The 15013-nt window shown below is 48.5% G+C and overlaps 1 protein-coding gene across 9 annotated transcripts in view; it reads right to left on the bottom strand.

The window, feature by feature from the left end:
• The window catches only part of OSBPL3 (oxysterol binding protein like 3), a 151881-nt gene that overhangs the window by 17124 nt on the left and 119744 nt on the right, over window positions 1-15013 (bottom strand). For all 9 annotated transcript variants that reach the window (XM_027872133.1, XM_027872138.1, XM_027872136.1 and 6 more), the window contains 2 exons: window positions 9272-9409; window positions 2284-2347 (listed from right to left, as the gene is read on the bottom strand). In XM_027872133.1, the coding sequence (XP_027727934.1) occupies window positions 2284-2347; window positions 9272-9409 (202 nt within the window). The remainder of the gene's footprint in view (window positions 1-2283; window positions 2348-9271; window positions 9410-15013) is intronic.

Here is a 15013-nt window from a genome sequence, read left to right as displayed (position 1 = left end):
GCCAGGGATGCTTAGCCAGCAAAAAGGAAGACCTAGAGAGAAGACAGGATCAAGGATCTGAAGGGCTGCCACACAGAAGAGGGGTTAAACCTTTTCTGTTTGGCCCTAGGGGAAAAAAAAATAATAATAATGATGATAATCTCTCAGGTTTACAAAGTGCTTTAAAATATTATATCACCTTTCCCTCACTCTGGGAGATGAGGGCTTTTATTATCTTCAGTTTACAGATGAGGAAATGGAAGCATATAGAGATTAAGTGACTTGCCCAGGGTCATAGAGCCGGTTAATTGTTTCAGGTAGGATTTGAACTCAGGTCTTCCAGGCTCCAGGCCCAGTGATCTTTCCAACCAGTTAGTCAACAAACATTTAAGTACCTACTATGTGCTAAGCACTTTCTGATATTGTGTCTTGTGATCCTCACAACAATCCTGCTGAGAAGCTAGACTCACGGAGGCATCAGGTGCTAGAAAAAGTGCTCCTGAGAAGTGGATGGAAGGAAGGCCATTCTGCGAGATGTTCCAAGGCCCGCTGCTCAGGGCTGAGCCACAGCAGGGGTGACCATGGGCACCGTCCATCTTGTGTCTGGGGGCTCTCCTTTTCTTTCCAGGCACGGGTCACACATGCTGCTCAGACCGAGGAAAGGACAGTCTGAACTTACACGCTGACTCCACGGCTGAGCTCCTGATCTTTCCATTGGGAGTGGAAGCTTTGGATAGAAGATGAAGGTCAGGTCTGTGCGTGTAAGAGGGTGTGTTCGTCTGCAACCACACAGAGACAGGGTCAAGGGGGCCTCAGCCCTTCACTGGAAACACTTTCGGACTCAGCGTGGTGTCAAGAGCCTTGAGTTACAGAAGCAGCCACAGACACAATCTCACCTCATGCCCTTGGCCTGGAGGCTGAGACAGACCCACACACATTCAGCAGTTAAGAGAACACGATCACGGGCCCAGACGAGTGGTCCAGAACGCTGGTTCAAAGACAGAGCCCTAGACGCAGAGAGGGCTCTCCTCCGTTAAGTACTTGCAAGCTGGTGATTGGTGATGCAGGGGACTGGCCATGGAGTCCCAGGACCTGAGTTCAAATCCTGGCTCTGCTAGTTAGCCTTAGAGACTTTAGATCTCCTAGAGTCTAATGGGTTTGTAGGTGGAAGAGACAGAGCACAGAGCGCGGACCAGCGAGGAAGCCGCAAGGGAGAGTGTGTCTCTCAGCCCAGGCCCAGACCCCAGGCACGGTCTCGGCTTCTTTGCTCCTCAGCACTTTTTGTGGTAACAGCTCAAGGGCTTTCTGCTGTCTCCAAATAAAGGAGGTGCAAACAGCTGCCTGAGCCTGTGTGCGCAGAGCGCATCAGGTAGATATTAACCTTTTCACCAAGGACTCCTGCTGTGGGGGCCCTGAAGAGCTCTCTCCTCTCTGCAGGCCTTTGGAAATGAGAATTCCCAAAAGCCTCACGATGGAAAGTGCTGTCCACATCCAGAGAAAGAACTATGGAGTCTGAATGCAGATCAAAGCCGACGATTTGCTCTCTTTTTTATTTTTGTTTTCTCTTTCTCGTGGTCTTTCCCTTTTGTTCTGATTCCTCTTTACATGACTGATGTGGAAATGCGTTTAATATGATTGTACGCGTAGAGCCTATATTGGATTGCATGCAGTCTTGGGGAAGGGGGGGAATTTAGAACTCAAAATCTTAAAAAAGTGAATGTTGAAAACTAAAAATATATTAATTAATTAAAAAAGGAAATGAGAGACGTCATCACTCTCTGAGGAGCAGGTAGAGTTTTTAAGTTTTCCCTCCTTGAGCCTGTAACTTCATTAGAGCAGGGAAATCCTGGTGGGGAAAAGCCCTCATTGGATGACGATCAGCCAGCCTCATCACCTTGGAGAGCTGCCCAGGACGCTGAGAGAGGTTCGGGGGCTTGCCTGGGCCGCAGACTCAGCATGTGCTAGGGGGAGGATCTGAACCCAGGCTTTCTGACACTAAAGCCAGCAGTGCGCTAACCCCTGCAGCACACTGCCTCTGGCACAGAGGACAGAAGAAGGCCTCAGCTAGAGTGGAGGGGGCCCAAAAAAGCCGAGGAATGATTAGCCAATCAGGTAACACTCTTATGCTCTCAAGTCCTGCATTTGGAACCACTGCTTAGACAGAAAATCAATGCTAGGGAGGTCTGTGCTGGAGCGCCAAGGGGCCCCTCCAGCTGTAACGACCAGCTTGACCTTTCTCCTTGGCCCTGCACAGCTGGCCACTGGGACGCGCAACAGAAGAGCCCAAGAGAAAAACCACATTACCTTGCCAGAACACGAAGTTTGCAGACTCTGCATGACAGGCTGAGATCGGCGGGTGGTGGCTGACCTGGCGGACACAAGGAGAGAAGGAGACATTTGATCATATCAGTTTCCTTCACCTCCAACTCCCCGCTCCCTCACTGACCACCACCATCTTCTTCCTCTAGAGGTGGCTAAGTGGAGGAGTGACCAGCATGGCCTAACCTAAGGTTAGTTGTTTCAGGTATTGACGATGGTGAGAAGCCGACAGGGTGGGGACAGGGGTTGAAGGATCATGGCTTTGGAACTGGAAGGGCCTTCAGGGACCATTTACTCAATGCCCCCCCATTTTACAGATGAGGAAACTGAGGCCCAATGGAGCTGTGACTTGCCCGAGGTCAAACAGATAGTAAGCATCAGAAGTGGGATTTGAACTCAGAGCCTCTGACTCCTAGGTCAGTGCTCTCATCACTGAATCGTACAGTGTGGAAATTAGAAGCAAATTTTTAATTAAATGAGCACCAATTAACAATCACCAAGGATTTATTAAGCACGTGCTGTGCACCAGGCACTATTAGGACACAATGCAAACTGAAAATGACCATGATTCAATAAATATCTGTACATAAATTTAGAGGGATCTCTCCCCTGGTGGAAACTATCCTGTATTTATTTTGCACCCACTTTAATTTAATTTATTTTTTCTGGTTAATAAGCATTTATTTTCTCTCCCTCCCATTTCTCAGACTGAAGAAACCTCTTATAATAAAAATGGAAAATCAAGCGAAAGCACTGCCCACCTTGACTCCGTCCAAAGCTGTGCATGCCCTTCGTTAGCTCAGGCAGCGTGTGCAGCAGAGAGAGCCCTAGCTTTCAAGTCAGGAAGACGTGGGGTTTGAGTTTTGCCTGTGACCCAGAAGGGCTGTGGGACCTGGGAGAAGACCCTGAACCTCTCAGGGCCCTACCTACCTACATTGAGCCTCAAGGACCCAGGTTTTGGGTCTCCACAGACAGAGCTGAACCCCCAGTGTGGGTCTTAGGGGACAAAATTTCGCTGCCCTGAAGCCTTTCCAAACTTAGCTCGCTGGATACCCTGGGATGACAGATACATGGTCCATTGTCAGGTTCCATGGGGAAACTTTCTTCTTTCCTTTAGATTATCTGAGCACTTCACATAAATTAACTCATTTGAACCTCATAACAACACTGTGAGGTCTGAGCTAGCACTATCCCATTTTACAGATGGTGAAACAGAGGCAAAGTATCTTTTTTAGGGTCATATAGCTAGTAAGTGTCTGAGGTGGGATTTGAACCCATTTTTTTTTAAGCCATCTCCCAAGCCTGGAATGCCAAGCTTCACCTCTGCCTACAGAACTTCCTTCAAAGCTCACCTCGAGTACTCCGCTCCTCTGGTTATCTCCCATTTATTTACCTGGGGACGTGTTAGATGTTTGGAGGCCACAAAGCACTCCTCCCCTAGAAGGGTATAAACTCCCCGAGGGCAGGGACTGTGTAGTTTTTGTCTTTGCCTAGTGCTTAGCACATACCTGGCACCAAGGAGGACCTAAATATTTACACACTTGTTGGATTGAATTCAATTTTCATCCAGAAGGTTGTAAACCAATATCTAATCTGCAAGCAATTAAGAGACTCCAGGAACAGGCAAGTAGGAACTCACTTACTTTTCTGGTAAAGAATCATTATTTCTGCTGTATTTACTAATGAAAAGGCTAAAGAGCAAATGGCGGCCCAATCATTTTCTCCCCATTATATACCTTCCCACCAAATAGCGTTTCTCCATCTAATTAACTTGTTACTCCTGGTCTAAGCATGAGCAACACTGCCATTTGTCTGCCCTGGTGGCACAAGGCGTATGCTAATACTGTTTTCTTGTTTGGTTCTAAGGAGACCTCCCCATGCAACTCTGCCTCAATTTGTCTTTCTGCATCCCAGCAGGCTGCAGACCCACTGCTACATAAGCATTGACACCCCCAACTCCAACCCCTAAGATGCTCGGAGGAAAAAAGAGCAGCTTTGACTGGGGCCCCACTGTAAATGTCTGGCCACCGAGCTCAGCCAGAGCAAGGCTTTTTATGGGACTCCTAGATCCAGGCAGTCTTTGCATATAGCAGACTATTGCAAAGGGAGCCAGGCCCTCCCTGAGGAATGAGGCCTTCTCTCTATCTTTGGGGGCTGTATCCCTCACCAGGCTTTGGCCGGCAAGACCAACCACAGAATAAAAGCCATCCTTTAAGAACCCAAGGATCCAATTCAACTCAACCAGCATTGATTAAGCACCTACTGTGTGCCAGGCACTCTGCTGAGCATTGGGGATTCGAGGACAAAGATAGGTCAGTCCCTGTCCTCGGGGAGCTTCAGTTCTACCCAGGGATACAACATGAGCCCAGATAAGTAAACACAAAGTATACAGAAAATGTTGTTTGGTCATTCAGTTGTATCCAACTCTTTGTGACCCCATCCCATCCATGGACTATATCCATGGGGTTTTCTTGGCAAAGATACTGGAGTGGTTTGCCATTTCTTTCTCCAACATATAAAATAATGCCAAGTAATTTCCAGAGCACTAACGACTAGTATGTAAGTCATCAAACAGACACCAATTAACCAGTTACATAGCGATAACTCTGCCTGCCTTCTTACTGAGGAGGGCTTTCCTCTGGTGATTGGATGGCTCGGGCTCTTCAGAAGATTGCCCAGGGAAGAGGCCCGCCTTCCCCTCTTACTGCCATCATCAGACCTTGACTTCCTAAGCACAACCATCCTGGCTGTTTATGTCGTGTGCTGAGACGCCCCAGGTGTGTGAGAAGGGCACTGAGACACATCACTTGCCTTTCGTCAATCTTTCTGTCTCATTATATTCAGAATAATGTGGCCATTCATGTAAGCTTAGGACACAGTGCCTGGCAGCACACGAATGGCTTAATAAATGCTTTTTTCCTCTCTTCTTTCTTAGGGTCCTGTTTACTGAAAGCTGTCCCCAAAACCAGCCTTTTCATCAACTAGGGAGAATCACATACACCTGGACCACCAGGGCGTGCTAGACTCAAGCCACTGGCCAAGTTTCTCCCCAAAAATTCTGAATTCCATTTATCAGAGTGGGTTTATCAGGGTGTCTAATGCGCCTGCACAGCCCTCCCCAAAGGCTGTAGTATCACCGCTGCTACCAGAGGGTGCTCGGTCTGATGTTTAGCCTACCTCTCTTAATTCACTGAAATGCCAGGGCTTTTTATGAAACTGGGACGCTGGCCCCTGGCTTAAAATGGCCTTATACCGCTCCAATTTTTGTTTTAGGGATAATCAATAACACTAGAGCTCCCCCTTCCCCCTCACCTCCAACACAGAGGAAATCTACTGCCAAATGTCCACCAACTCCATCTAGAAGACTCATGCAATTGAATTTTCAGTAGTTGCATGATTTATTAAAATAAAATGTACTATCAAATGCTCCCCTTTCCAGGAAGGCTCTGTCCAGCTGGTTCCTCCCTCTCCCAATCTCCTTCTTCCTCTAATGGAAGGAAAGATTAAGGAAAGGGACTCTATGTTTAGAATCCACCACAATGAGCTCTGTAAACAATGTCCAAACAGAGTGGTGCTAGCTCTGGGGTTGGGGACTGGTCTCCTGGCCCAGCTTCGCCAGCTGCTGAGGTTTGGGGACAGCCGCCTCTTCAGGCTCCATATCCCATATCAGTACCTATATCCTTTATTAGTATATGCAGAATAAATAAAAGGTCATGGGCGGGGGAAGAGGGAGCCTCTAACAGTTGGAGGCCTCTTGCAGAAGGTGGCCCATGAGCTGAATTCTGAAGGAAACTAGGAATTCTAAGAGGCAGGTGTGAGGGCACATTCCAGGCACAGGGGATGTTCAGGAGTGCACTGACTCAGGGTGCTGCGTGTGGGGAATAGTCCAAAGGCTGGTTTGGGTGAACTGAAAAGTCCATGAGGAGGAATTATACATGATGAAGACTGAAAAGGTTGGACGGACCAGATTATGAAAGGGCTTAGAAACCACCGGCCAGACTGCTTTCTCAACAGTATGTTTGGGGCCCATTTCTCGGTCCTAAAGCCAAGGTGACGTGTTTCTGCCCCCGATGACTCTTGTGATTTCCAGGCTAGTAAGGGGATCTCGGTGCTCACCTTGGAAGTTGAGCATCCTGGCCTCCGGGAGGTCCCGGGGACCAGCAGCTCTCCCTCCATGGCGGCACCTTCTTCTATCTTGTCACCCTGGCCAGATTGGCCGCCTAGTTGGGTGGCTATTTTTAACTGCCAGTCTCAGTTTTATTGCAAATGCTGCTATGGCAACCCAATCACCTCGCCATTTTAAGTCAGTTATTAAAACGCCAGTCAAATTGGAATCTGACTCAATCTCCCTCATTCTTTTTAACCACCATTTGAAAAAAAAAATCCAGCCAACCCCCAACAGATGAAAGCCCCAAGGTTCTGAAGATCCCTGGGATTGTCAGCTGTGGGGCAGAAGAAGCTTCTTTCTACCTTCTGACCTTTCCTTTCTCCTGTAACATGGAGCAGGCTAGAGGAAGGACCCCCCAAGGAGTCAGGCAGAGCTTCCCCAGAGCTCCAGAGCAGCAGTGGACGCTGGGAGTTTGGTGCAGCGGTCAGAGGAGCCACGTTCACTCCCTATCCGTGCATGTCAGGCAAGGCCCACGACCTCTCTGGCCTTCAGTGTCCTCTTCTGTCCAAAGCTGGACAAGAGGAGCCCAAAGGAACAATGAGTTTCCATGCTAGCATGGCTATCTCTCTCCTGAGTTTAGGGATTATTCATGTGATGGATGTGCTCAGGCTGGTCTGGAAGGCCTCAGAAGTAAAAAGTCTTAGGCCATCTAAGTGGCAACTTCCTCTCTCTGAGCCTCAGTTTCCTCTTCTGTAAAATGGGCATAACATTTGTCTTACCTATGGGAAAGTAATTTGTAACACTCAGAGGTCACATAGAAATGATGGTTGAAAAACCATGTAAACCTTTCTACAGGAGGCAGAAGCTGTGCCATGGAGTGGAAAGCAGGTTGGGTTTTGAGTCAGAGAACCCACGTTCACATGCTGACTCTTGCATGTAACACCTGTAGAGAGCTTTACAAGTCTTAAAGCACTATACAAATCGCTAGCTATTGTTAACATTACATTATTCTTACAGAGGCAGATGGTGGTGTAATGGATAGAGTGCCAGGCCTAGACTCATGAAACCCTGAGTTCAAACCTAGCCTCAGACACTTAATGGTTGTGTGACCCTGGGCAAGTCACTTCAACTCCGTTTGTCTCAGTTTCCTTATCTGTAAAATGGAGATGATAATAATAGCTTCCATATCCTTGGGTTGTTGTGAGCATCAAATAAGAGATTTGTAGGAATGCTTAGCACAGTGCCAGGCACATAGTCAGGGCTAAATAAACGCTTATTTCCTTCCCTTCTACCTATTTTTGTTGTTGTTCAGTCATTTCTAACTGGGTTCAACTCTTAGTAACCCCCTATTGAGTTTTCTTGGCAGAGATACTGGAGTGGTTTGCCATTTCCTTCTCCAGCTCATTTTACAGATGAGTAAACAGAGGCAAACAAAGTCAGGTGACTTGCCCAGGGTCATACAGCTAGTAAGTGTCTGAGGCCAGATTTAACTCATGTCCTCCGGACTCCAGGCCCTGTACTCTAACCATTTTAGCACGCAGCAGTCCTGGGTGACCCAGGGCACCTCTGGGTTAGGCCTAGATGGCTCCTGCAGGACCCTTCTACCTCCAAATCCTTGGTTTTATGATCCTATGAGTTTGGATTTGAATTCCAGCTCCTGCCTATATGACCTCTGGGCCTCCACCTGCTTCCCGCACTGAGTCTTGGCTCCTTTCATCACAGGAACTGCTCAAGTTCAGCTTGGAGACAAAAATCCACCCGGTGAGGAAAGGTTGTTGAGGGGAGCAGAAGTCAGCCCAGCGGTGTCTGCCCCCAGACAGAATGGGCTGCCTTGGGGCCCAGGGACTGAGGGGTGGTAGGCAGGGGTCTCACTGGGGAACAAAGCATTTGCCTGTGTCTGACGAATGGCTAATCAAATTGAGGCAGGCAAATGTGATGGAGTGATAGTGTCACAATGGGCGATGAATATAAAGATTCCAGAGAAGCCCAGAAAGACTTAGATAAATAGATGCAGCAGGAAATCAACAGGACCAGGAAAACAACACATGCAAGGATGACAATAGCGTTAAAGGAAAAGACCACAATGAAACAACTTAAATGGAAGCCTGGGTAACTATGTAACTAGCTCAGCAAGGAAGACATAGGAGGACACAGCTCCCTCCCTGCTTTGGAGAGAGGAGGGAAGACCTCCAGGTCAAACGCTGCATATGATGTCAAACTTGGCTGAGGTGTTCACTAGGAAATCCTCTAATTACTGTTAAAATTAGCATCAATACTCTTCCTGAATCAGTATAGATATTGGTTATGAAGAAGGATTGTTACTGGGAGTTGGTAGCCACGGTCCCACACTTCTCTAGTCTCTCAAGTTTAGTTAATTAAGCAACTAATGCTTAATTGGGGACCATTGTTACTTGGGTCAGTAGTACCTGCATTTGGCTTTACTTCCTCGGAGGGGACATAGCCTGGTGGGTGGTACCTGCGGAAGGGGTCAAATGTAATTCTTCAAACTGCATGGGCAAACACGCCTGGTGCTCTTCAGAACCCACTCCAATAGCTTTAACAGAGAAAGAGCTCTCCACTCTCCCTGCCAGGCTGGTGCAGGGTTGCGCAGGCAATTGGACGATATTAGCAGGAGCTAAGTTTCAAGGATGGGTGAGGGGAGAAGTGAGAGTTGATGTCTCTCCCTCAAGTAGATGCAATGGAATTACCCTAAATGCTTCAAAGCTGGGAAAAGAGGACAATGGCTAATTCAGATGCACGTCCAGCGGAAGCCTGAAGGATGCCTCAGCAGCATTCCTGAAAGCCTCCACCTCCCCAAACCCTCCGAGCTGTGGGTTTCTATTTCAGCAGCAGCAGCAACCCTACCTGTTCTGAAAAAAACTGGAAGCCCTTCTCCTCGTGGATACATTCATAGGTCTCTCCAAGCACTGGATTGAAGGGCTTGCTTCCTGCTCGGAAGTAGCTGGACGCATAGGCAGACACGGCAAAAGCTGCCACGTACACCTGGGAACAGGCAGAAAAGAACACAGTCAATTCACCAGTCGAGCTTAGCAGCCAGATGGGTGGCACAGGGCCTGGAGGCAGGAAAACCTAGGTTCAAATCCTACCCCATGCACTCAGTAGCTGTGCAACCCAAGGACAGTACCTTAACCACACTCAGCCTCTGTTTCCTAGCCTGTAAAATGGGGATAATAATACTTTAGTCACTGGGTTGTTGTGAGGACAAAGTGAGATGCTCGTAAAGCACTTTATAAACCTTAAAACACTGTGTCAATGCTAGCTATTATTGTGAACAAGCATTCATTGAGCCCCTACTGTGTACAACGTAAAAGTTCTGCGTGAGTGTTGGGGACAGAATGATGATCGATAGTGAGTCATTGATTATAGATTTGGAGCAAAACCACACCAGGTCCATTTTGCAGGTGGGGAAATGGAGGTAGTCAGAGATGAAGTCACACAGCTGGTAAGTGTCTGAGGCAGAGCTTGAAATTAGTTCTTCCTGACTCTAAGCAGACAGTGCGGGGTGCTGGAAAGCACACTGGATCTTGGGTTGGAGGGCCTGAGTTCGAATCCCACTTCTGATGCACAGCAGCTTCTGGTCCTTCTGTAAAATGGGGGGTGGGGGGTGGTCACAAAGGGCTCTCCTAGCTTTAGATCGAAGATTCTATAATCCCTGGCCTAATGGGGCTTCTATCCTAGTAAGGGAAGGGGACAGATGGCCCATCATGAAGACATGGGACAAAGAAGTGGAGGGAGAAAGAGTCATCAACTGGGGGATTAGGAAAAGCCCGGAAAAGGTGACACCTGAGCTAAGCCTTTAGGGGAGAAAAGGAGTTAGAGAAGAAGGTAGATGGGGGAAAGTGCATTACAGTGCGCGTGAATGTCCCAAAATGGGAGGTGGTGCTGACTTTGGGGAAGAGTCCCTATGTCAGTTTGGTTAGAGGAGAGCCAAGTGAAGTAAGGCTGGAAAGTTAGCTGGGAGCCTGAGTGGGGGGCAAGGTAGAGAGAGAGCTTCTGGGCCAACCTAAGGCAATAGGGAGCTATCGAAGGTCTTTGAGTGCAGGGGAGGCCAGCGACAAGGCCGGGAAGATTATTTTCATTGTTGTGAGAAAGATGGGTGAGGTTGTTATTTAGTGGCTAACAGATACATTGGCCTATTAAAATGTAGCCCTGCTTTTATTAAGATTTAACTGAATCAGGTTCAAACACCTCTCAATTTAGCAGACAACCTAATTCATCAACAATCCATTAAAACCTCATTTTCCTTCAGTCAGACTGGATGGTTAATATTTAGCTCTTTTCTTCTCTCCTGCCTGGGCTCAGGGATGCGGCTAAAGGGGAAGAAATAATAATAATGCTGACATTTCTATAGCACCCTAAGGTTTGCCAAGCACTTTAGAATCTCATCTGAGCCCCCCACATCTACAAGTCACAGGCCATTAAGAAGGCCAGAGCACAGATCTCACAGGGCCACACTGGGAGGTTCAAATGCCACCATGTCCCTAAAGAGCTTTGGAAACCTCAGCTGTTGTCATGAGGGTCATAGTTTATGTGACTTGCTCAGGTTCTTTCGGACATCTAGTCCGGTGCTTTCATTTCTACGGTAGGCTGCCTTTGGAAGAAAAGGAGCAGGGTGACATAAACTGAATTAGAAATTGGCTACTTATCAAGCAAAGATTAAATGAGGTATTAACCTAAAGATTTTTCATTCATTCATTCATTCATTCATTTATTCATTCATTCTTCTCGCCTGGTGTGCTTAGGTCTAAAGGTTTGTTTAACAATTGAGAACATCTGCAAACCATGCGTTCCTTTTCTAGTTCCCTCTGTGTCCCAAAGTTTATCATTCAATAGAATTTTATTAATAAACTAACACACAGTAACTCTCTCTCTGGTAAGCTGGTTCCCAGACGGTCCTCCCACCCTCCAGGGCACACAGACCTACCCAGTCACAGAATCACCTTCCAACACTTCCTGCCTCTCCTTTGGCCTCCAACCAATGCTCCCAAACTGATTTTGCCATCCTCCCTCCCCCCTCACACAGACACACACCGGGCATTCCAGTCAAACCGGTCTAGATGGCCCTTCCCTATACACAACATTCCATCCCCCGCTGCTGTTTCCTGTCTGCCCCATCCCTGAAGCGCTCTCCTTCCCTACCTCAGTCTCCTGGAATTTCTGCATCCCTTCCAGCCTCAGCCTCCCCTGGCTGTCTCCAGTCCTCCCACTTAATTACTTCTCTCCCACCTAGTGCATCGTTTGCATACACTTATAGGTGGACACATCATCTCCCCCATTAGAAGGTAAGCTCCTTGAAGGCAGGGTCTGGTTTTTGTTGCTTTGTTTTCTTCACGTCCACAGCAGGTAGCACAGGGCCTAGCACACACTAGGTGCTTAATAAATGCTTGTTCAACTGAATCGTCTTGTACTTGTTAATGAAGAATCCAGATTCCTGGGTTTCCCAGACTTTAAAGAAGGGAGACAAAAAGCAGGGCCAGGCTCGTGGGAGAAACAGCCAGAATGCAAAACGACCCAGAAATGTCCTCTGCCAGTGAAGTCATTTGCAGCTGGGCATTTTCAGACCTCGGAGACTCCTTCTGACAAAGCTGGCCCTGAAACATTCATCATTGCCCAGAGAACACCAGGCGCTCAGGACTGTCTGACCTTCTCGAAAGGGGCTGAATAGGCTTGAACAGGCCACTGGGGGGAGCACGGGCCTTCAACAATTTCTGCCTTTCTGGGAAAAGTAGGAAAAACAAAAAAGCACAGGGAGGCAAAACTGAGTGGCTTTGCCGGCCCCCAGAGTGCTCCCCTCTTGGCAGGCTGAGGGAGGAGGCAAGCTCTCCTAGCATGGAACAGGCAAGATTTCCCCAAAGGGAAAAAAAAGAATAGTAACAAGCGTCTTGTATCTTAGATTTAGGGCTGGTGGGCACCTTTCAGAGATTGCTCACCCTCAAGATTACACATTAGCAAGGGAAAATGCAGGAAGGGCCCCCTTAGACTGTGCCTCAGTAGCCTATGGATAGGGCCATCAGTGGTCATGGCTCTAGGGCTGGGAAGCACCTTCCGGGTCATCCAATCCAATCCCCCCATTTTACAGATGGCCAACCAAGGTCACAACAGCAATGAATGGCAGAGTCAGAAGCCAGACACTGTGCAGCACCATCTCCCTCATACCACCGACTCCTCTGGGTGAGATTCCTCTGTGCCAGGGAGCAGACAAGCCCTCCCTTCCAGGTCCATCCACAGAGGTCATCCTGTCCTTCCGGGAAGGGCGGGACTTTCCAGCCGGCACTGAAAGGGCTACACAAGGTCGCCCAGGCTCCCATAGGGTCCCAAAGCTCCGTGCACCCCTCATTCTCCTGCCAGCCTTCAGCCTGCTCTAACAGAAAAGGGCTGGCTCAGGAAGATCAGGAAGCAGCTTTAGCCCTCCCTGGCTGATGGGAACACGTATCTGGTGTTAGACCCGTCACCCCTGGACAAACGAGGCTCTGGTCATTTCCCCCCCAAGTAGAACCAAGTTAAAGAAAGGAATGCAGTTTAACCCTATCTGTAAAGTGCATGTGGGTATGAAGAGGTTTACCTACAATTCCCAGAAAAACCTTAAAACTTTGAGATTCCTTGTAGACTCACTTATCTCTCTTTGACAAAAGGAACCTGGCTTCAGTTTTGTTTACCGGTCCCAGGAAACCCTTCAAGTTTTAGAAACTGCCTTATTTCCCTTTGAAAGCAAACTTCCCCTCCCAGCTCCCTTCATTATCTATTCTCATTGTCTGTTCAAATCACTCAGACATTCCAAACGGAAATTCTCACCTGGACCCTTTTCCAAAGGACCCACCTCCCCCATCAACTGGCTTTCCCATTGTTTTGCCTTCCTGGCCATTCCCACCCTTAATCCTAGCTAGGCCCCAGGGTTCCTTTCACCCCAGCTTGCTGGCTACCCCCATCCAGATCTCCCTAGACCCCTCCTCCCCTCATCCCAAACTGCTTGGCCACTCCCTTGGACCCCTCCTCCTGTCACTCCAAACTGGATGGCCCCTCCCTCAGTCTGTACTTCAGGCTCACCCTTCCCCCAGCGTCACCTGACCACCTTGAAACCCTATTTAGATCACTGATGTTTGGGTTCCTTTGGAGTCTAGCCTATATGCTTATCTTTAATAAACTTTTTCTCTGGCTGGAAGAAGATCTGAGTTGAATTCATTCAGGCAGATTCATGCCATGATTTGGGCTTTTTCCCACGATCTTGGGGTGCCTCTGTGCATCTAAGAGTACCCCAAAACCCCCCCACTTCAGGTGTGTGCACATGTGTGTGTGGACATGCATGTGTGTGTGGTTGGGGATGGAGTGGTGGGGGAGAAGACCCCTTCCTTGAAGGCCTTCCATGTTATGGTGAGGGAGGCACCAAAGTAAGCCCAGGAGGAGAACCCCTCTGGGTCTGGATTTTCTCGTAAATGAGGACAGCATGGTCTCTTACAGCTGTGATCCTACGAGCCCTATCACATGGCCCTGAATGGCAAAATCTGTGCTGAGCTACGGGCCTTCCTGTGTTTGCCCTTCCTAGTGTCCCGAGCATGAGAGACCCTCCCTCCAATCACCAGCATATCCTGGGGAAGCCCCACCTTCTGCAGGGCAGGACATTCCCTTCATTCTCTAGAGATTAACTCTTTCCTCCCTTCCCGACAGTCCTACCTTCCTTAGGGTGAGCTGTGACTTTCTCTGTTCTCCAGGGAGGTCCCTAAAGAGGTTTTCTGGGGTGTGGGATGAGATCTCTTTCTGAGAGTAATCCCAGATCACACAGGGAAGTCCAAAGTAGGACTCAAACCCAGCTTTTCCGGGGTCAAAGTCCATTTGCTATTTCCCATAGCCTCTCAAAGAGTCTAAAAGAATCTGGGTTTGGGTTGATAGAAGAATTAGCTCTGTGGAGGGTGGGGGCTGACAGCTGGTGGTGACTCATTAGCATTTCCACAGTAGACAAGTCACCACAAGCCATCAGCCTGCACAGACAGGAGGGCACCTGGGCCAGAGGCCTGGCCTCTGAGACCCCAGCATTTACATGGTCTGCCAGAAGATAAGCAGCCTTATTGTTTGCCTGGTGGCAGCGGGGAGAAAAGAAAGAGGCAAACTCTGCCTGGCCACTGGGAGAGAGCAGGGGACAGACGGGCAGGTGGGAGGCCAGGGAGGAATCAGATGACCTCACACACTCCTGTAGCTCAGACAGCCGGGATGGGGGGAGGAGGAACATGAGAGAGGCTTCCACCTGGCTTCTTCCTGCCTTTTCTAGCTTAAAGGTTTTCTGTGGGTACATGGAAAAGGGGCTTCACATAAACCCCCAGAGAACAGAAATGGAAGCACAGATGCCAAAAAGAGGGAACATGATCCTGGAGGGAAATTTTTGCCCAAAAAGGGCAAAAAGAGCAGTTTCTAGAACAAAATTCTGGAGGTTTGTGAGCGCACACACACACACACACACACACACACACACACACACACACACACACAGAGACACATACACGTGTGTTTTCTGTACCTTCTTGACAGACCTACATGTGTGTGTGTGTGTGTGTGTGTGTGTTTTCAGATAGTACAGTGGAAAAGAGTGTTAAATTT

This window comes from Vombatus ursinus, unplaced genomic scaffold (genome assembly GCF_900497805.2).
Source record: "Vombatus ursinus unplaced genomic scaffold, bare-nosed wombat genome assembly UNPS02014799.1, whole genome shotgun sequence".
Lineage (NCBI taxonomy): Eukaryota > Metazoa > Chordata > Mammalia > Diprotodontia > Vombatidae > Vombatus > Vombatus ursinus.
The sequence above is the reverse complement of the archived record's forward strand: the minus strand, read 5'-3'. Positions and strand labels throughout refer to the sequence as shown.